This window comes from Eptatretus burgeri, chromosome 7, assembly GCF_056783735.1.
Source record: "Eptatretus burgeri isolate ZD-2024b chromosome 7, Ebu_testis_v1, whole genome shotgun sequence".
Classification (NCBI taxonomy): Eukaryota; Metazoa; Chordata; class Myxini; order Myxiniformes; family Myxinidae; genus Eptatretus; species Eptatretus burgeri.
The window spans coordinates 58,380,105-58,401,439 of NC_140967.1; the positions used below are offsets into that span (position 1 = coordinate 58,380,105).

Sequence of the window (21,335 nt, forward strand, 5' to 3'; positions counted from 1 at the left end):
CACTGATGAAGTCACCGGAGGCATTATGTTTTCGGGTTGTCCGTCCATACATACTACGTCTGTCCGTCCATACGTACGTCTGTGCGTCCATGCTAATTTTCTATGTTTTCTGTGCAACCACTTATCCTATTTACATGAAATTTTCACCATAGGTGTAAGTACTTATGTAGAATCTTTTTATGATAAATATGATGATACAGGTCACTTGGTGTGGCATTCATGTTGGAAAAAGGGAAAACTTTGGATCTCTGTATCTCCAAAACCGTTCCATCGAAAAAATTGGAACTTGGCACATGCCAAGTACTCCACATGGGAAATAAATGTTTTTTGATGTCATAGGTGGCTTTGCTGTGATGTCATTGCATATGTCAAATGCTTTATCTGATCAGTACAAAAAATTTTGAGGATCATCGAGGGTTCAATTGTATATGGGAAGAAAAAAAAAATTGATGGCGTCTTCGGTCACGTGGTTCGGCAGCCATTTCTTTTTTAAATGTAAAAACCTTCAAAAATCGTCTTCTCCAGAACAGTTTGACATATCGAGGGGAAACTTCACCCACATGTTCCCCAAGCTTTGAGGATGCCAGAGTTTTCACGAATAATTAATAGGTCATATGGTTTGGCAGCCATATTGGATTGAACAAAAATCATTAAAAAAAAAATTATTTCATCAATCGACGTGAAACTTCACAGTTATGATCTAGTAGTCATGCCTAATATATGTTTTAAATTTCAATGTGATCGGACGCGTGGTCTGGCAGCCAGAATTATTTAATATTTTGAATATGGGTTCAGGGATTTAAATGAAACTTGGTACAAGTATGTATAATGATGTAATAATGTGGGAGGAGGCATATCTGGTGATGGTGCATTCTAGTTTATTTATGAAATAGTTTAAAGGAAAAATTTAAATTTAATATCCCAACAATGTTTCAAGAGGAAACTTGAGCATAAGATATAGAGCAAATAGGGTTACTGGATAGAAAAGATAATGTGTAGATTATGGAGGTCAATCGGAGATGTTCGACAGAAGAATGTAACTGAATAATTGATCAGGCAACCTAAAAGTAAAGGTACAGGTGTGGGGTTCACATCGTGTGTCCGATAGGGAGCGGGTTAGTGGGAGAAATATATTTGCCTTCCTGGAGCTTGTTAACTGCAGTGGTTTCAATAATCCATTTGTCTTCTGCACATTTCCGTTGAACTATTACAGCGAGCTGATTATGCAAATGAGATTGTGAAATACCGTGAAGCTTGCTAATAGAATGGGAGGAAAGGGCAGGTGTGCGAAGAATTATTTAATGCATCATATGCTCCAAGGTTGGCATTGTTGGCATTCTCTGCATGTCACCTGTTGATACATCAGCGGAGTTGTTGGGTCCTTCGCTTATTCTTGAGGGTGCAGGGTAATTGTATTTGTTATACATACCATACTTATGCTACCATTAGGCTCATTTTTGCCCCCCTCTCCCCTAAAACTCACACCCATTGTGTGTGTAATAATTAGATACCCACTCAGCAAAGACACAGTAGTTGTCCAAATTTACCAAGGGCACGTAACCTTGAGCCGATTTGGTCAACGCTGTGTGTTTTTGCTGAAATGAGATAAGTCACTGAAACTCAAAATTTCACAAAATCACATTACACTTCCTTATGTGGATTTCATAAAGCCTGCGTCAACTTTAAGAAATGCATCTTATTTCATCCTCTGACAATTGTTGTTATTCATGTCATTTTAAAATAATATTAATGGCAGTAATTATTTTATTTTTGCGATTTCTTCAATCTAGATGAACACATTCACTTTTAAAGGGAAGACTTGAATTTGAGAAAAATGGAAATTGTTCAACATTGTGATTAGCCTATTCTGCACCATCTGCACCAATGAACAGCACCATTGGTCTAAGGCTGAAAGTTGAGCTTGTATATAAATCACAGGCAGGCCAAAGACATTGGTAGACATCAGTGTATTTCAATTGTAATTTTGAAGGACATTGGTAGACAATTGGCAAATGCGTTGTGGTATATGACATTTGAACCTCCATTCTGAGCATCATGAGCCGTTGGTGTTCAGATGAGAATACTGAACAGTCCGACCCATTGTGTGACACGTTATTTAAAGTGGAGACAGCCGTGTCCTGAATGCACACAACATGAATATGTTTTGTCTAGCAAATGAAGGGCCCATATATATAGTTCACATGTGATTGCCTTCATTCGCCAAGTTGTATTAGTTTACACTCGCATGGTGGCACCATGCCGCCAAAATGCACCACTTAAGGCTTTACAACCACACAGCTTTGTCGTAGTAGTGGGGCCGCAGAGCTTCCATGCAGCTCCTTGATGGCTCAGAACAGATAAATTGTGGGCTGTCAAGTGGAGACAAAGCACAAGTTGCATTTCCTAATGATTGGTGCATTATTTAAAATAAAAATAAAAAACAGTACAAGGATGCAAAGTGAAAAAAAAAAAAAGAGAAAGGAAAGATTATGATCGTACATGACGATTTTCATTTGTTTCAAATTTGAGTTTTGCTTTCATTGAAGATTTTTCGTTTTTTAAAAAAAAACGATATATTTAATGTTGAGACTGAGCATGTGTTGTGCAATGTGCCGCTGCTTGAGTGAAGACCGTGGAGCTTATGCCTGCCAATTCGAGGACGTAAAACGTTGAATGTGGGGAAAGGGCGAGGAAAGCAGTTACAGTGCGGAAAGGGGGTGGATTCTATGATTGTTTTGAAAAGCGGTAGTATGTGAACACTATGGGGGGAGGGAAGACTGAGAGGGGTACTTTTGCATCGTTCCAACAATGCATTGCCAGTTCAAAACGACAGTTATACAGTACAGTATTTCAGCATCAGCACCAAGTATATCCGAATGCTGTATAAACATTTTCTTTAACCTTGTGACCTTGTTTAACATGTAAAAAACTTAAATGCGCATCTTATAAGACACTTGAGTTTGATACCGTTTGATAATTTTATGTGATTGTCACGCAGATTATGGCTGGTGCCGCATTTGGGGAAACGAGTCCAATGTCTGCGACAATGCCTGGTGTGGGAATGTGCATCAGTCGGGTGCAGATCACCATCTCTTGCAAGAATCTTCTTGACATGGATGTGTTGAGCTTATCTGACCCTTTCTGTGTACTCTCGACAGAAATCTGTGGGAAGTGGATGGAGGTAGACGCCTCACTTATCCTCAAATATTTTGACTTGCATGTTTGTTTCAGTAGTTCCTAACAAATAACCCATCCTGATGGACAGTTCATTACTCCATTTATTATTTGCTAGCAAAGGTGTGGCAATGCCGAGTTCCTCCTCCAACCCCCGACCTCCCACCCTACCCCTTCTCTCCCCACCTCCTCAGCCCCACCTCCCTCTGGACTCCTACTCCACCCCTTCCCTCCCTCATCCCACCCAATCCCCTGCCTCTTCCCACCCACCTTCCCTTCGGACTCCTACCCCACCCCTTCCCCTGCCTCCTTCCTCCGTACTCCCACCCCACCCCTTCTTCTCCTCCACCCTTCCCGTCCCTCACACCTCCTCCCTTCCTCTCCCTCCTCTGACAAAGGAATTTTTTTCAGGGTGTATATTTTGAGAAGTTAGTTCAGGTGGTAACCTTTTTTTCCCCCCCTACAAACTCTTATTTGATCCTTGAGAGTAATGTCGTTAGATGGGCAGCAAAATTACCATAAAATCGATGTGTTGGTTTGTTATTGTACTATTTTTGATTTTTGAATAATTAGTGAGTCGCTCATTTGAGAGGTGACGTGACTCCTTCACCGAACTTACCGATCATTGTTAACGTTTTAATCAGCAGGTATTTTTTCACATCTGATACCATATTTGTGTCACTTAAGGTGAAGAAAACGTTTTTGACCATGTTTGGGAAAAATAAATAATTAAAATAAAACCCACTTTTGATTCTGACAAACCTCTAACTTGCCTGGTCACGTCTAACTTATCATGTGGCGTGTCGAAATCTGCCTCCTGAGGGACAAATTCATTGAAATAAGCCATGGGATATGCAATGAATATGCAAAATATGCAATGAATATGGGGGTGTATTCAGTTACATTTCTTGTAGATCGCTCGCCAAGTGGCGTATGCACTCAATCAAGCACTCCATTCAAAACCATTGAAAAAGAATGGCTGGCTTGATAATGAATGGCTGGCTTGATAAGCGCTAGCTGGATGCTTGAAAACCAAACACACCCCTGGACATCTCGACCTCATACAGTTCAGTCTTCAAATGTACACTGGAGGCCTGTGCGACATTGATTAGGCCGAAACAAAATGGTGGATTAAGACCTCTGTCAGGGGGACGTGGGCTGACCAAGGATAAGCCTGTTTTAGTTTTAATTTAATTAACCTGTTAATTAGCTACAAAAGTTGTGCTTAACTTTACGCAAAAAGCCAGTTTTCATTCATGCACTCCTTTGGAGTTCTCTTAGTATGCATGCAAAGTTTGGGGTTGCTATGTTTCATGGTTTTGGAGTTATGGAGGAGACTCACTGACACAAGTGACACGATACAATACACATTTACTTCGAGAGAATTTGCGTTCTTCCTCCATCCTGAACCCGTTGGGACGATTAATTTTTTTTTAACCCCTCAGTCCCCCACCCCCAATGCACACCCCGAGTACAACCACACGTTTCATCTCATTCCATCCAGTGGTTCAGTTCTCGTAATATTCCAACTTTTGGAAATGACATTTTTACCGCCTAAAATCCTCTGATGCGTACCCCAAGTACAACCATCATTTTTCAACTCATTACATCCAGCGGTTTAAGAATGCGTAGAGCTCAAACAAAAAACAAATCCACAAACAAACAAACACTTTGCGAAATACACACACACACACACACACACACACACACACACACACACACACACACACACACACGTATTCGCGGTTTATAAAATATGACCAACTTCTACATTTTCACACCAGGACTGGTCTCCTTCATCCACCACCTCTGATATTTATTTAGCCTGCGAATTCTTCCACAGAAACCTGCTCTCTCTTATGCACAGATTCATCCCACATCGTCTTCAATTATCTTACCCATCCTCCTGCTCTTGGTACTCTGAATCCTGTGGTGTGGCAGTTACTTTCAAACAACTTTCATTCTCCTCCTGAACTGCAAATCTGACCAAAGGCAACCTCAGATCATTCCACAAAGTCTGCAACAAGAGTGTCTACACTCAGGAAAGCCAAAAAACAGCATTTGTCCAATCTCAAGAATGAGTTTTCAAACTTGTCTCCCTCCTCTAAAACATGTTGGTGCCTTGTCAAGTCCATCTCTGGTGCATGCTCCCCTTCCCTCACTTCAAATGGCACCATAGCCAACTCCATTTGTGAGAAGGCCAAATGCTTCTATTCTGTGTTTGCTTAAAATTAGTGTCCCTAACCCCTCCCTCTCTGTACCCATCCTTTTCCAGTCATACCCAACTGCTCCTGAATTCTGTCTTTTGCAACTGAAAAGGTGGAAAAGTTTCTGGCAACTCTCAAGTTTGACTCTGCAACTGGACTGGACAGCATCAGCTCGCATGTACTAAAAACCTGCTCTGCTTCTCTTGCTCTTCCTCTCTCTGCCCTTTTCACCCTGTCATTTACAACAGGTCATCTTCCATCTGCTTGGAAATTGGCCAATATCACTGCATTACATTAAAAAGGTGAAAAAATGGATCCCCTTAACTACAGACCAATTAGGTAACTTCCAATCATCAGCAAGGTCATGGAATCCATCATTGCAGTTGACATTAAATTATTCCTTTTCTCCAACAGCCTCATCTGAGATCATGAATTTTGATTTAGACCTGGTCACGCTACCTTGGACATGCTGCTTCTATTCTCCCAACAATGATGGAGGCCCTTAATATCAGACACGATATCAAGGCCATCTCTCTGGACATATCTCGAGCTTTTGATAAAGTCTGGCATCCTGCCTCACTCTACAAACTGTCTGCCGATGGAATCCAAGGCCAACTCCACTCTTGGATTACTAACTCCCTCCACTGTCATTGACAAGGTGTGGCTCTAAACGGAAACCCTTTCATATCCTCATCCTGTCAAGGCTGGGATACAGTGTTCTGGGCCCCATCTTATTCCTAATCTTCATCAATTATCTCACTGACTCTCTGGAAAATCCACTTTTTCTCTTTGCTGATGATACTCGCTAGCCATGACATCTCTCATCCTTCTGATAGACAGGCAGCATCCTCTTTCCTTTCCTCAGATCTTGACAAAATCACAAACTGGTCAAACACTTGGAATACGTCTTTCAATTCTGAGAAATCCCACAAACTCACTTACTCTCTCCTAAAGGAACATACCGCAAATCCTCCATCTACTTTCTCACCAACCGTCTCAAAGAGGATCAGTCATTGAAACTCTTGGGTCTCACTCTCAGCCATGATATCTCGTGGGCAAGCCGCATGTCAAAGTTTGCCTCCAAAGCCAGGGTCCGACTGGGCATCCTCCATGTGATGACATTTGAAGTGAGGGAAGGGGAGCATACACCAGACACTGATTTGAAAAGGTGCCACCAAGTTTTAGAGGAGGGAGACAAGTTTGAAAGCTTATTCTTGACATACGAGAGACGGTGTTTTCTGGCTCTGCTGAGAGTAGACACACTTGTTGCGAGCATTGTGGAATGACCTAAGCTTGCTTTCGGTTAGATTTGCCTTCCAGGAGTAGAATGCAAGTTGTTTTAAAGCAACTGCCTCACCACAGGATTCAGAGAACCAAAAGTGGGAGGATGGGTAAGATAATTGAAGAAGAGGTGGGATGAATCTGTATGTAAGAGAAAGCAGGTTTCAGTGGAAGAATTCCCACGCTGAATTGATGTCAGCAGCAGTAGATGTAGGAGACCAGTTCTGAAGTGTTAAAAAAAATCTATCCCCCCCTTTTTCCCATTGAAACAATGCCTCAACGTTCAAGGCATTTTTCAGGAACTTGTATAGAGTGCCGATAGAAAGTCTATACCCAATTTCAACATTTTCACCTTTTGTTGTCTTATAGCTTGGAGTTAAATTGCATTAAATCAGACTTTTCCCACCTTTATTTGCACATCGTAACCCACAACTTCCAAGTGAAAAACAAATTCAACAAATTTCAGAAAAGTAGTTAAAAATAGAAAACTACATCTTGGTTGGATCAGTGTCCACCCCCCTGAGTTAATACTTGGTGGAAGCTCCTTTCACAGCAATTACGTGAGTCTGTTGGGTTTGGTCTCTACCAACTTTGCACATCTTGATTGGGCAATATTTTCCCGTTCTTCTGTACAAAACTGTTCAAGCTCAGTCATGTTGCGTGGGGAGTGTCGATGGACAGCATTCTTCAAATCATGTCACAGATTTTTGATTGGATTTAGGTCGGGGCTCTGACTGGCAACTCAAGGACATTTATCTTTTTGTTGCTTAGCCACTCCAGTGTAGCTTTTGCTGTGTGCTTTGTGTCGTTATCATGTTGAAAAGTGAACTTCCATCCCAATTTCAGCTCTCTTGCAGAGGGCAGCAAGTTTTCCTCTCTGATTTTTCTGTATTTTGCTTCATCCATTTCCCTTCCATCTTGACACGTTCCCCAGTCCCTACTGATGAGAAACATCCCCATAACATGATGCTGCCACCACCATGCTTCATATTAGGGACAGTGTTCTTTGGGTGATGCGCTGTGTTGGGTTTGCGCCAAACGTAACATTTTGCATTTAAGCCAAAAAGTTCCATCTTGGTTTTGTCAGACCACAAAACTTTTTGCCACATGGCTTCGGAATCTCCAGTGTTTTTTTTTGCATTTCTCAAACAGGACTCAAGGTGGACTTTTTTGAGTAATGGCTTCCTTCTTGCCACCCTACCGTACAAGCTAGACTTGTGGAGTGCTTGGGATATTGTTGTCACATGCACGCAGTGACCACTCTTTGCCATAAAGGCATGTTGCTCTTCAAAAGTTGCTATTGGCTTCTTGGTGGCCTCTCCGATCAGTCTCCTCCTTGCTTGGTCATCCAGTTTGGAGAGATGGCCTGATCTAGGAAGGGTCTTGGTGGTACCATACACCTTCCACTTTTTGATCGTCTTGACAGTGCTCCAAGGGATAGTCAAGGCCTTTGAAATATTTTTTTATATCCATCCCCTGATCTGTTCCTTTCCACAACTTTATCCTGGAGGTCTTTTGAAAGCTTGTTGATGCTCATGGTTTAATCTAACCTGTGAAATGCACTACCCAGCAGAGGATACCTCCAGGAACAGATGATTTTACTCTGAAATAATCAGAATCACCACCAGTTAGGTGGTGTGCCCAACTAGTGCCCAACTGTGTCTGCGGACGTCCTCCTGCAGTTGGGTTACTTCTTATTAGGAGGTTGGTGGCAGGATTTGCACTCCAGCCACCGTAAAACGCTTCATTCCGCAAAACGCAAAAACGCAAAAAAATCTGAAAACCCACTCCGTGGGAGTACCTCCTGTGCAGCTTCCCTTCGCAGGGCAGCTCACCGGATGATGGGATTGGGGCAAAGCCTTCGGGACCCCCAATCTTTGATAGGAGGGAAACCACGGGGTAACATCCCTGGGTCAGATTGCGGGAGAGTGTGTCGGAGTGGTGCTGAGGTGTCGTCCACCAGACGGCGGTCTCCTTGGGTTAACCTGAGGCGGTCCCTTCGGGTGGGTGCCTGGAATGTCCTATCCCTAAGAGAGGATGATCACCTGTCTCTGTTATCATCTGAGCTCAAGCGTTTGGACATCGGGATTGCAGCTCTCTCTGAGGTTCGGAGACCGGATTGCGGCGAGATAATGGTGGGTGGTTACACCTACTATTGGTCTGGTCGCTCTGATGGTTACCATACCCAAGGAGTTGCTGTAGCTGTGTCCAATAAGCTGACCCCAATGATAATTGAGGTAACACCGGTCAACGAGCGTATTATGAGATTAAGGATTCGTCACTCCTTAGGTGTCATTTCCCTGGTCTCTATTTATGCTCCGACTGAGGCGAGTGATCTTACCGTGAAGGATGCATTCTACGCCACACTCGAGTCTGTGGTTGATCAGTGCCCCAGACGAGATACACTTCTAGTCTTGGGGGATTTCAATGCATCGACTGGAACTGATAGGGATGGTTATGAGGTGTGTGTTGGTCCCCATGGGTCAGGAACTATGAACCAGAATAGCACTAAGTTCCTTGACTTTGCAAGAAGTCATGGACTTAGGGTGGCTGGTTCATGGTTTCAGCGCCCGCAAGCTCATCGCTGGACTTGGTATTCCAACGCTGGCGGTGTGGCAAAGGAGATTGACCATGTCCTCATTGACGGTCGTTGGAGGATGATCCAGAACTGCAGGGTCTACCGGAGTGCTCAGTTCCTCAATACTGACCACAGGCTTGTTGTAGCAACTCTAAAGCTGCACCTTAAATCCTGGAGAATGGTACCATCCCAGCCTAGGCTGGATGTTGCCAAGCTCAGGGATGAGAGAGTAGCTGAGGAGTTTGCGAACAGGCTGAGTGGACACTTGGGGGTCTGGGTGCTTTGGGGGGTCCTGAAGAGTTGTGGAGCACCTTCAAGACCACCGTCCTTGATGTTGCCGGTGGATGCCTTGGAGTTCACCGCAGGGCAAAGAAGAATTTTGTCTCTCAAGGGACACTGGATACCATTGACCAGAGTCGCAGGGCCAGGCTGAATGGCAGAGCTGAGCTGTTCAGGGAGCTGAGGCGTAAAACTGTACGTGCACTGAGGGTGGACAAGGAGGCCTATGTGCGAGGAATCTGTGAGGGGGTAGAGCATCACCTGTGGACAGGTGATTCTCGTCCCGCTTACAGGGGAATTCGCGCATTACGTTCATCCAAGCCCATCCCTCGGAGCACTGCAGTTCGAGCAGAGAGTGGTAGGCTCTTGACAGAGGAGTCTGAAGTGAAGGCCCGCTGGGCCGGTTACTTTGAGCGGTTGTACCAGGCTGATCCCCCAGCTGTCGAGTTGGACGTCAAGGGTGTTACAATCCCTGTTGCTGACCCTCGAATCAACTGTGGTCCACCATCGCTTGTGGAAACACGGGCTGCGGTGAACCAGTTGAAACGGGGCAAAGCTCCAGGGATCTGTGGCATCCATGCTGAACTTCTCAAGGCTGGTGGAAATGCTGCACTCGCGTCGTTGCATGCAGTTTTGTGCTCTGCCTGGAACACAGGCATCATCCCAACTGACTGGAAGAGGGGCCTTGTTGTCCCTCTCTGGAAAGGGAAGGGTGATCGCCAAGACTGCAACAACTACCGAGGGGTGACGCTGCTCTCAGTGCCGGGCAAGGTCTTTGCTCGGATAATTCTTGATAGGGTTCGCCACCATCTGCTTGAGCACCAGCGTCCAGAGCAGTCAGGCTTTACACCAAAGAGGTCAACGATTGACCGTATCCTTGCTCTTCGTGTCCTCACTGAACGCAGACGAGAGTTTCGGCAGGGGCTGCTTGCAGCCTATGTTGATCTCTGTAAAGCGTTCGATTCAGTGAATCGGGATGTCCTCTGGAGGATTCTTGGTCTTCGTGGGGTGCCACCAAAACTGATCGATCTGATGTCTGAACTCTACTCTGGTACTGAGAGTGCTGTGAAGTGTGGTGGTACCGCCTCTGACTTATTTCCAGTTGTTACTGGAGTTCGTCAGGGATGTGTACTTGCCCCCACACTTTTCAGCACTTGTATGGACTGGATTTTTGGGAGGATGTCGGAGAGATCAAGTTGCGGTGCATCGTTTGGCAATGTCAAGATCTCGGACCTTGATTTTGCAGATGATGCAGTCATCTTTGCGGAGACTTTAGACATCCTATTGGGGGCCCTCGAGGTGCTGAATGAGGAGTCGGAGCCGTTGGGATTACGGATTTCTTGGGTCAAAACAAAGATCCAGGCTTTCGGTGACATCTTGGATGCTGCTGTCCTGTCTGTGTCTGTTTGTGGTGAGGATGTTGAGGTCGTGGATAGATTCACTTACCTTGGCAGTGATATTCATGTCTCCGCAGGTTGTGAGCCGGAGGTCAATAGACGTCTGGGTCGGGCCTGGGGAGTCATGGATTCACTGGATCATGGGGTGTGGCGCTGCCGGTACCTGTGCGGGAGGACGAAAGTCCGAGTCTTCAGGTCCTTGGTACTTCCAGTCTTGCTCTATGGGTGCGAGACTTGGACTTTGACCAAGGATCTGAGACGGAGACTTAATTCCTTTGGTACCAGGTCTCTTCGGAGAATCCTTGGCTATCGCTGGTCGGATTTTGTGTCCAACGAGCGGTTGCTGAGAGAGACTCGGATGAGATTTGTTACCTGCATAGTCCGTGAGCGTCAGCTGCGGCTGTATGGACATGTGGCTCGTTTTCCTGACGCTGATCCTGCTCACCAGATTCTCTCAGCGAGGGAGTCTCATGAGTGGAGGAGGCCAGTGGGCCGACCACGTGCCTCATGGTTGCAGCAGGTTGACCATCATCTCAAGGAGATGGGGATGGGCCTGGCATCTGCCTGGGGGATGGCCAGACGGAGGCCCCTGGAGTACCGGCGGAAAGTGGACGCAGCGACGCGCTGTTCTGGCACATGCTCCCATACCTGACCTGACCACCAGTTAACACAGGTGGAGGCCAATGAACTTGGTGTGTGATTTTGAAGGTGATTGGTTACAACTGAGCTAATTTACAATTGCTATTATAAGGGGGGTGGGGGTGGACACTTATCCATCCAAGATATTCTCGTTTTGTATTTTTAATTAATTTTCTGTAATTTGTTTTTCACTTGGAAGTTGTGGGTTATGACCTGTAAATAAAGGTGGAAAAAGTGTGATTTAATTCGATTTAATTCCAGGCTATAAGGTAACAAAAGGTGAAAAATTTGAAAGGGGGTGTAGACTTTCTATCAAATATATATATATATATATATATATATATATAATCATGTTTTCGCTTTGTTGGTGTTGTTTAAGGTAAATGTTATTTTCTATCTTATCCGTTTTCCAGATCAGTCGGACGGAGACGATAAAGGATGACCTAAATCCACACTTTTCTCGAACCATCATGATGGACTACCACTTTGAGGAAGTGCAGAAGGTTACATTCTCTCTGTATGATGAGGATTCTTCTGCACATGACCTTTCCAAACATGATTTCTTGGGGTCATTTACTACCACCTTAGGACAGGTAAGTTTATGTTTCCGAGTCTCTTCTCACTGGTTGAGGCGGTATATGCAGCCGAGCTGTACTCCGCCAATTTTATAAATGGTGAGGGCACTGGACTACCCTCACAATAAAGATACTCATTAACATCCTTCAATTTATCCTTCAATGTAGCTAAAGAGCTTGTTGCAGTTGAGTTATCTTGCTGGTTAATTAACAATTGTGTCATGTTACTTCATGGGTACAAGATTTTCCCCTTAACCCCGACATACACCATTTGACAACGGCGGCCTCAAACAGTTTGAAAACTGGTGGCTGGTCCGAAAGGTCCGATAAAAATTTCCCCATGATTCTTGCTGAAAAAGTCATAAACTGTCAGTGAAGACGAGTGAAAGGGGATCTCGATTATTAAACTGAAGGGTCAGAACTAAAGGAATGGAAATGTGTTGACGCGAGTGGGAAACGCTGGCCAATAATATTGTCTACTTGACTTGGTACCACAGGAGAATGGCAAATTATCATCACCAGAGACATGACTGTTGGTACAGGGCACAGAAAGACAACTAAACGTATGCTGGCTTGCTGTAATACAGACCCTTGCATCCTTCCGATTAGGCCCAGCTTACCTTAAAGGAAACCGGCTCGCAGATAGGTTGGTGGTCTCCTGTCTTCTACTGCGTCCTTTCTGGTGTTGCACCCTCTACTGTCTCTGTTCTTATTAACCCCCAAGCTCAGTGGCTGTGCTTGTGTGATTTAACAGTCCTGTCGTGTATCGTGTAATCGTCTATATGCCCACGTGTCTGCCAGCTCCAATATGAGCCTTAGATCCTGTTTAAAAAAACAAAAAAAAACTCTCTGGAATGGTAGTCCAGTGCCCTTATCAACAACCCACAACCTTATCTACCACTATTTATAGGCCTGGCATCTGAAATATTACGAGGTACCCAAACATCGTGTAATATTTTGTTGAATTACGATTGCATTTTTGTTTTTTAATTGGAAAGGTTGAATGTTTTCATTAATTTTCTGCAACACTTGAAAACCCTCTGCCTGACTGTAAAAGTCATATTTCAATTATTCCCAAAACAAATTTTCAGAAACATATAAACAATGCACTATGTGTACAATATTCCTTAGAACTTGATGGCGTTTCTCAAATGCAGTGAAGCCAAATCAATAAGTCTCTCATTGGTCTGGCCAGACATTTTCAAATAGAATAGAAAGCAGGATCTATTCTGATTTGAAAATATCTGAATGACGATCAACAAGCATAATGCTGTTTCAACAAATATAATCAAAAATTGGAAAGAGAACAAAAGAGAGGGATAAAAATAAATAAAAAGCACATGAATTGTGCTCAGAAATGGTCGTTGGAGGTTTGCTTGGCTGGAATAGTCAAGACCAACTAAACAGGGATGTATATGAATATTAAAATTAACTTTACCTGGCCATGTAACTTTATTTTCATCATTTAAATTAACTAATCTATAAAGATAAATGATATCAGGAGGATGATCAAACTACGATGCCGTGTATTCATAAGGTGTTTTGTTGGCTTTTATCTCTAGGTGGTTTCTAATCAGACGATGACCAAGCCATTGATGAAGGCGAACGGGAAGCCAGCGGGCCAGGGAACCATCACGGTAATGTGTCGCCAACTTCTCCAGCTTTGCAGAATGCAGATGCACGAACGTTTTCACACAAACATAGCTGAACACTCGCCTCGAAGCTGTCTGGAATCTCAACCCAGCTATAAACTGTCATCCTTGTGTTTCACAGGCAGGGTGATTCATCAATGTGTGTGCCATCCATCGGATGGACGTTAAACTGGGCATTCTATCTGCTGGCATTGGTGGACGTTTAAGATCCCATCGTATCCTTCGCGTAGAGTAGTTGAGTTATCGTTGGCATCATGGCCAAATTCCAAATTCCTGCCCTAACCTTCGTCAAACGTCAGGCCTGGCCAGCCAGTTCCATGGAAGACTTGGGCCAAGCTTCCCCTGGCCAACCCCACAAAAACGTGGGAATAATAGTGGTCCTTAAAGAAGAATTTTAACACACTGCCATCCGCACGGTGTGCGCATGCACATACACTTGACTCCCCCTCCCCGCCTTCCTGACAACTCCCTTCGGGAGTGGTGTGTTTCCGTTGAAAAAGCTTTTAAGTGAACAGAAGTTTTTTTTCTTCATATTTGAGGTACTTAACATGGGACATATTGGTCATAGAGTGGTAAATGGACATTGGCAGGATTGGAATGTAGTAGCTGAAGTCTACCCTGGAAGGGGCGGAGGGGAAGAAGGAGAGGGATATATATATATATATAGTTCCAACAATGTATGTACAGTATGTAAACATCAGCACTAGATTTGTCAGGGTGCTGTACAGGATAAACGTTTTCTTTAACCTTATGAACTTGGTGAACGTGAAGCAAGGATGCAGATAATATGGAGTAATTGTGATGTCTGTGTGAAGTCTCATCAGTCGGTGAGTGTGCTGTCGGTCTTTATTCATTCCTCACCTGACAATCATCTTCACTCTTACCCACCCACCCCCCCTCTCCCTTTCCAAGAAAGAGAAAATTAAATAAAAGCACCCTGGTGACGTCCAGCGTTCTCCTTACTCTTCCTCTCCCTCGACCCCAGTGAGGTTAAGTGGATAAACTGAAGGATTGAATGAATATGGCATTGATGGAGTGCAGGCCCCATCAGCCAAACTTCTGCTTCCCGTGTTGAGGTTCCTTGTATATCCTCCTCGTACATCTATGCACTCGTACTGTCGGTTGTAATGGCTTTTATTGAGCGTTGGCGATTTACTGACTTCTGTGTTTTTTTTTTTTATTGCCGATAGGTCACTGCATTTGAGATCTCGGACAACAGGATTGTGACGCTTCACATGTCTGGCAGAAAGTTGGACAAGAAGGTGAGATTCTAGGCTAGTTGTAGCAGGTTTCCCATTTTTCAGGTTTATCACGTAAACTACAGTGATTTAGAATGAATTGCAAACCCATTGAAGTATTTGACCATGCAAAAAGGTCGGCAAATTACACGGGATGGTTCTTTTACTTTAGTTATTACGTTTTCAGCATTAAGGTAGTCGTCGATGGATTACACATTCATGTGTAACTGTTTGACGATTTGTTTTTGCGACGACCTGTATTTTACTTTATTAGCCCGTCCCCCGCTTAGCGGGAGACGGAGTTTTGAAATCACTTCTGTGTGTGTGTCTATCCGGGCTGTAATTTTTTTTACCATTTGAGTAATATGGAGAAGACTAATGAATAATTAGGTCAAAAGGTCAAAGGTCAGTGTTACAAATCGTCAGTTTTCATCCACTTAACCTGAAATTTTAATTATAATATGAGGTCTTGTTAGTAAATTTTCAATAAAGCTTTATTATGAGAATACGGACAATATAAATTAAGAATTTGGTCAAAAGGTACCATTCAGCGTATGGAAGAATAAGTATTCCGAATACAAAGTGGACTGACTTTGCATTTTCAGATGCTGTTGAGTTTATTTATTTGTTTGTTTGTTCAACGCCATGCAGCAGCTTGTTTGCAAAGCAAAAAACAATCTTCACCTGAAATATTTATGACCCAAAGCAAACACCTGGTTTTACATTGTTGTTTCGGCATCATTAAAACTAGCTTCCCTTTGGACTGCAACGTTTTTTTTTAATCTCGAGCTGCAGTCCAACTGCACCTGCAGATGCATGATATTGTGTTAGGACCAACTTGGTTTAAGTATGACGATGCATCACAATTTTCTTTCGATTCCGAATAGCGATTGCTACATACTGATTCATTGACGAGGCTCGATGATCGGTCTGTTAGATGAGGTTTTGCTCCTGCCCCCACACTTGCTGCCGTGGCTGGGCAGCAATGAATAATTTTGTACGCAAGTCATGAGCGGTTTTGTTGCCGCCGTATGCCATGGATGGAATGAGTACCGAGTTGATCTGTTTGGGAATACATTCACTGGGAGGGTTTAATGTTTTGTTTTGTTCTTTCTTGTTGATTATTCCCTGTAGGATTTTTTTGGAAAGTCTGATCCTTACCTGGAGTTTCTGAAACAGAACAACACTAACAACTGGGTGTTGATTCACCGCACCGAGGTTGGTGAGTGGTGTAAGTGGTTTGAACATTATTTGTTGTTTCATGCTGTGGTTTCTTTCACAAACGTCCATATTGATTTTTATTCTCAAAGCTTTGCAGGGTGAATGAGTTGTATCCGAGCAGTTGTCAGGGATTGAAGAGTATGTCGTGCATCTTTCAGGGGAAAAAAATCTAGATTTAGTATAATTGACATATTGAATGCTAAATGGAGAAAGGGGTGAACTGGGGGGTGGGAATCAAAGATAAGGGGATAGTACAAGGGAGAGAGGAAAGTGTTAGGGGAATTGGGGAGGAGGAGGGTTGGGGGAGATTAAATGGAGTACAAGTTAGGAAGGAAGAGTAATGTATGGGAAGACTTGCATTTTGCATATGTGATGCTTAGATGTCTCCTTTTCTGAGTTTGTTTTGTAGGAAACGCATCTTCATAAAATAAGCTATGATGAGACACTGCATTTTTTGTTTTAAGGTTATAAAGAAAACACTGAACCCAACGTGGCAGCCTTTCACGGTGTACATGCAGTCACTGTGTGAAGGAGATTTTGAGAAAAAGATCAAGGTATGTTTGCACATCATCTTTAACGCAAACCTTCACTGATGGGGACCACTGGCAGTGACCTGGCTTGCTCTTAACTCTGCCTTTTGCACTTCTTATTACCATCATGAAAGGCAAATAATTCGCACATTTTGCCTTGGATTTTGTACGATTGTTATAAATAGCCGCTCTCCAAGTATTTTGTTACTAAACCTGCTGATTGTGTGCCTGTTTGTATCCCTGCTTATTGATTAATTGTACAGAAACCTTTTATGACCATTTATATTCGGTTTTGCTTGCAGGTGATTTGTTACGATTGGAACCGCAATTCTGTACCAGATCTCATTGGGGAGTTCGAGACGAGTTTCATTGAGCTGGAGGAAGCAAAGGATGGCAGAACAGTGAGTCGTCAATCATTTCAGAGGGGGTTTGGGGGAAAGGGGCAGAGATGGGGGAAGTGGGGTTGTGATACATGGCAAAATTGGGGAAGGTGAAATGTTTTGTTTGGAGACTTGGTCTTGCAGCTAGGACAATACCTTTAGTTTCTTATGTGCCAAATATGTTTCTTGGAGAGTGACATTTATTGGACTCCATCACAAAGTGCTAGACAAGAAAAATATGAGAATTTTTTTTTCACAAATCAAGGCAATGAGATGGCTCATACTTTGCACATATAACAGAATAGAGGAAGGTGTGGGGAGTGGGGGTGGGGGAGGGGGAGTTCATCAGTAAATACGATTGATCAACACAGGTTAAAATTTGATCCGAACAAAGAGTATGTAGATGTCAAGGCTCATGGAAGAGCAGGACTGATAATGAAGGCTGGTTGATGGACTAACAACAGGGTGGAGGGGTTCTGGCAGAAGCGGCCAACAACAACTAGAAAACTCAAAATCTAAAGCCCGTCCATGTCCGCTTTGCACTCGAAGTAAACTTGACCAAAAGAACATCTAAAAAAAATTAAATGTTAAATTTAATTAATCAGTGTTCTTTACATTCTCATAATAATGGTTTGTTGAAAATTTGATGACAAATCCTCAAATGGTGAAAACGTTATGGCCTGGACACACAAGTGCACTGAAGCCCAATGCTAAACAAGTAAAGAAACACGGAAGTGATTAAAAAGCTAGCCATCTCTTGCTGACGCAGCAGCGGATGGCCTGATAAGGCCTATTTGTCACCCGCCCTCCGCCAGGGTCAGAGATGGGGGACATTAAAACGAGCTCTGTCCGACCGACCAATCATCCGTCCATGTACTTTTGTGTTCGCAATATTTGAATAACCGTTGAACATTTAGCTTTCATAATGCCGATATCTCTTCCTCATGGCATTATCTCAACCTCATTAGATCACGGCTGTGATTGGCTGAATTATGTTGATAATAATCTGAAATATCACGTACACAAAAGTACATGGACAGATAGATGATTGGTCATGGACGGATGATCGGCCGGTCGGATGGAATTCATTTTAATATGTCATCTCCAACCTTGTCAGAGGGACAGGGGACAATTGGTCTTCATCATATTCTCAGAATAAAGGTTTGTTGAAGAATTTGATGACAAAAGCTCAAATGGTAAAAATGTGGCGTCAAGGACACACACCTGCACACAATAAGCCTGAAAAATGATTTAAAAAAAAAAAAAACTCTTTTATGATGACATGCACAATATATGGGTTTTATCTTCATGCATTGCCGACTCCCACACACTTTGCACCTCATCCTCACACTCGCAGCTGACTGGCCCATACAGTAAGTCAGTCATGAGTATGCATGCTGACCTCACAAAAGCTGTGAATATTCTTTCTTCTTTTACACATATCTTAATTAGGGCTGGCAGGATAGCCGAGAGGTACACACGCTTGTCTCTAAGCTGTCCATCCAGAGTTCGAATCTCGACCCAGCTATAAACTGCCATCCTGATGTTTCACAGGCAGGGAGATTCATCAGTGTGTGTGTGCCGGCCCTCGGATGGATTTTAAAGATGCCACGGTGTGCTTCACAAAGAGTCGGCGAGCTATCACAGCACCGTAAACAAATTATAAATTCCTCCTCTAACCTACTTAGTTGAACCTCGATCCAAAATCCAAATCCATTGGGACCACACTCTGCACAGAGAGTCGATGCTGTCAAAGTAGTCTCCTGGGCTATTGGGCATGATCCTGGATGGGTCACCACTCCAAAGCAGGATACTCAAATGGCTCAATCATCCCAGCAAGCTGGTACAGGTATACCTCGATTTATGTCTCGGATGTGTTCTGGAAAACTGTGACTTGGATCAAAACGTGTACAATACTTAGATCAAAATACTGTGTACAATACACTGTGGTGGTGGTAGAGAAAGTGGGGAGAGAGTGAGAGTGAGTTATGATCAGATGAAGGAGGATGGAAGGCTTGCTCCTCGTAGTTCAGGCAGGGATTTGTAATCTGTTAAGGGTGCTGGGGATGACCCTCCTAATCTTTGTGTAAGACACCGTGAGGATCATTAACATCCATCAACTAATGCTCGCAGACGGGACACCCGGCTTAACGGTGCATACCTCTAGGCCATCCGGCCCGTGCACACACACAAACCTATCAAACCAGCCACGGCTTGCAGTAAAGGTCACTTTAGCCATGGCAGTGGAAACGGAACTCTCGCGCTCCTTTTTTAAAGCCATCATACAGACTTTTAGCTTCCTGCTGTATGATGGCTTCACTAACACACGTTCTCTCTTTTCCATGTAGGAGCTCCTTCGCTCCACCGTCACATGCATGTCCACAATTCTTTGTCTCCTTACTCTACCTGTGGCTCTGCTTTTCCATGCTGCTGCTGTTAGACCGTCCGCTTGCACAGTGGGAGATGGTGTTTTACAATCCTGTGCTTGCGTGTGTGTTTGTCTAGATTCAAAGCCAAGCAGAGATGAGTGTGCATATACCTCTAGGCTATCCTGCCAGCCCTAGTTAATAGTTAGGTGTGAAAGAAGTAAAGAGAGAATATTCACAGCTTTTTCTCGGTCAGCATGCGTTCTCGTGACTGACTCACTGTGCAGGCCATTAGGCTGCGAGGGTGAGGTGCAAACTGTGTGGGAGCTGGCGATGCACGAAGAAAAAACCCAAATAGTGCATGTCATCGTAACAGAGTTAAAAATAAAAAAAATTCAGGTTTTTTGTGTGTGTGTGTGTGTGTGTGTGTGTGTGTGTGTGTGTGTGTGTGTGTGTGTGTGTGTGTGTGTGTGTGTGTGTGTGTGTGTGTGTGTGTGTGTGTGGGGTGCGTGTTGAAATTGGAGCCCAGGCTCGACAACTCAAGTGTCCCAAGTGTGCATACATCTCAGCTCCCCTGCCAGGCCACTCCTCATCTCTACCTCTGTTTTTAACAGAGTTCCTTGTTTCTATGATTACTCTCCAATAATATCTCAAGTAAAAAGCTTTTTTTTTTTTTTTTTTACAACATGTAGTCGTTTGTTTAAACCAATAATCAAAGAGGCCCTTGTGTGCTTGGGATTGCCTCAGTTATGGGTTTGTTTGTTTTCCACAGTGCTTTACTTTGTCAGTGATAATGGCGTGCTCAATACACCTGGGGTGTGGGTGTTAATTAGTTTTTTACTGCTCCAAGTACCTGATGAGTGGGTTGTGAACATTTGAAGCTATTTGTGAGAATTGTATTATTTTTGCTCAACTGTACGGCCTTTCCGTTGTTTGTCATCGGAAATGGATGTTGAGATTCGGATTGAGAAATGAGTCCCGTTGTGTGCCGGGCCGTATTCCAAAGGTGCTGTCCTCGCTCATTTACAGGGCCACTGTATCAGTGGCACGGGTAATATGCACCTTCAGCAATGGTATAAGAGGCGGAACAACGTCGCAACTGAATCCCGCTGAGAATATGCACTCTGAAATGGAATGGAACAAAGCACCTTGTATTAATCGTCGGGTCAAAATTCCACCTGACCCACAACAAATTGCAACAAAAGGTTTTTCAGTGGTTTTCATTCCTAATGGATATACTGATCAACAGAAAAAAAAAAAAGTCTACCAAAATCTGACATCCGGAAATGGGTTAAAACAGTCATTTTCAAGATAGCCGCCACCGGGCTTTGAAATAACTAAAACAGCTATAACTTCTTCAATAATTGTTGGTTCTGGTCCATGGTTTTAATGGATTAGCAATCCACTGGTGTCAATAACTTTTAGATCTGATCAGTATTTAACATGAAATCCAAGATGGCGGCAAAATCGAAGAGTGCAAAAATCAATAAATTTTCCATCTGAACCAAAATCACTGAACACCTGATGCTACTGAAACATTTATTTGTGAACATTACATAATGGCAGTTTAGGTTACAATTTCAGTCTTCATCACTGTCCTCTGGTTCCTCAGAGGCTTGATTCAGTGGATTGTCACAAAACGTCACTTGGCATGATCCACATGCAGACGTACAGCTGTGGTGCAGTTGCAGTGTATCATCTTCAGAAGAGTGTCTGGTGCAGCATTCATGGCAGTCATGATAGGTACAAATCGATTGTCTTCAAGTCCCCAGCCCCAGTCCCAAGGATCGAGGTCACCCTCCATCCCCATCCAAACCA

General features: G+C 43.6%; 1 protein-coding gene across 2 annotated transcripts in view; it reads left to right on the forward strand.

Annotated features, from left to right (window-relative positions):
• The window catches only part of LOC147023335 (copine-2-like), a 76,714-nt gene that overhangs the window by 8,605 nt on the left and 46,774 nt on the right, over positions 1-21,335 (forward strand). For both annotated transcript variants that reach the window (XM_085888612.1, XM_085888614.1), the window contains exons 2-8: positions 2,999-3,181; positions 11,969-12,148; positions 13,693-13,767; positions 14,973-15,044; positions 16,155-16,238; positions 16,706-16,795; positions 17,074-17,172. In XM_085888612.1, the coding sequence (XP_085744738.1) occupies positions 3,002-3,181; positions 11,969-12,148; positions 13,693-13,767; positions 14,973-15,044; positions 16,155-16,238; positions 16,706-16,795; positions 17,074-17,172 (780 nt within the window). In that variant the 5' untranslated portion in view covers positions 2,999-3,001. The remainder of the gene's footprint in view (positions 1-2,998; positions 3,182-11,968; positions 12,149-13,692; positions 13,768-14,972; positions 15,045-16,154; positions 16,239-16,705; positions 16,796-17,073; positions 17,173-21,335) is intronic.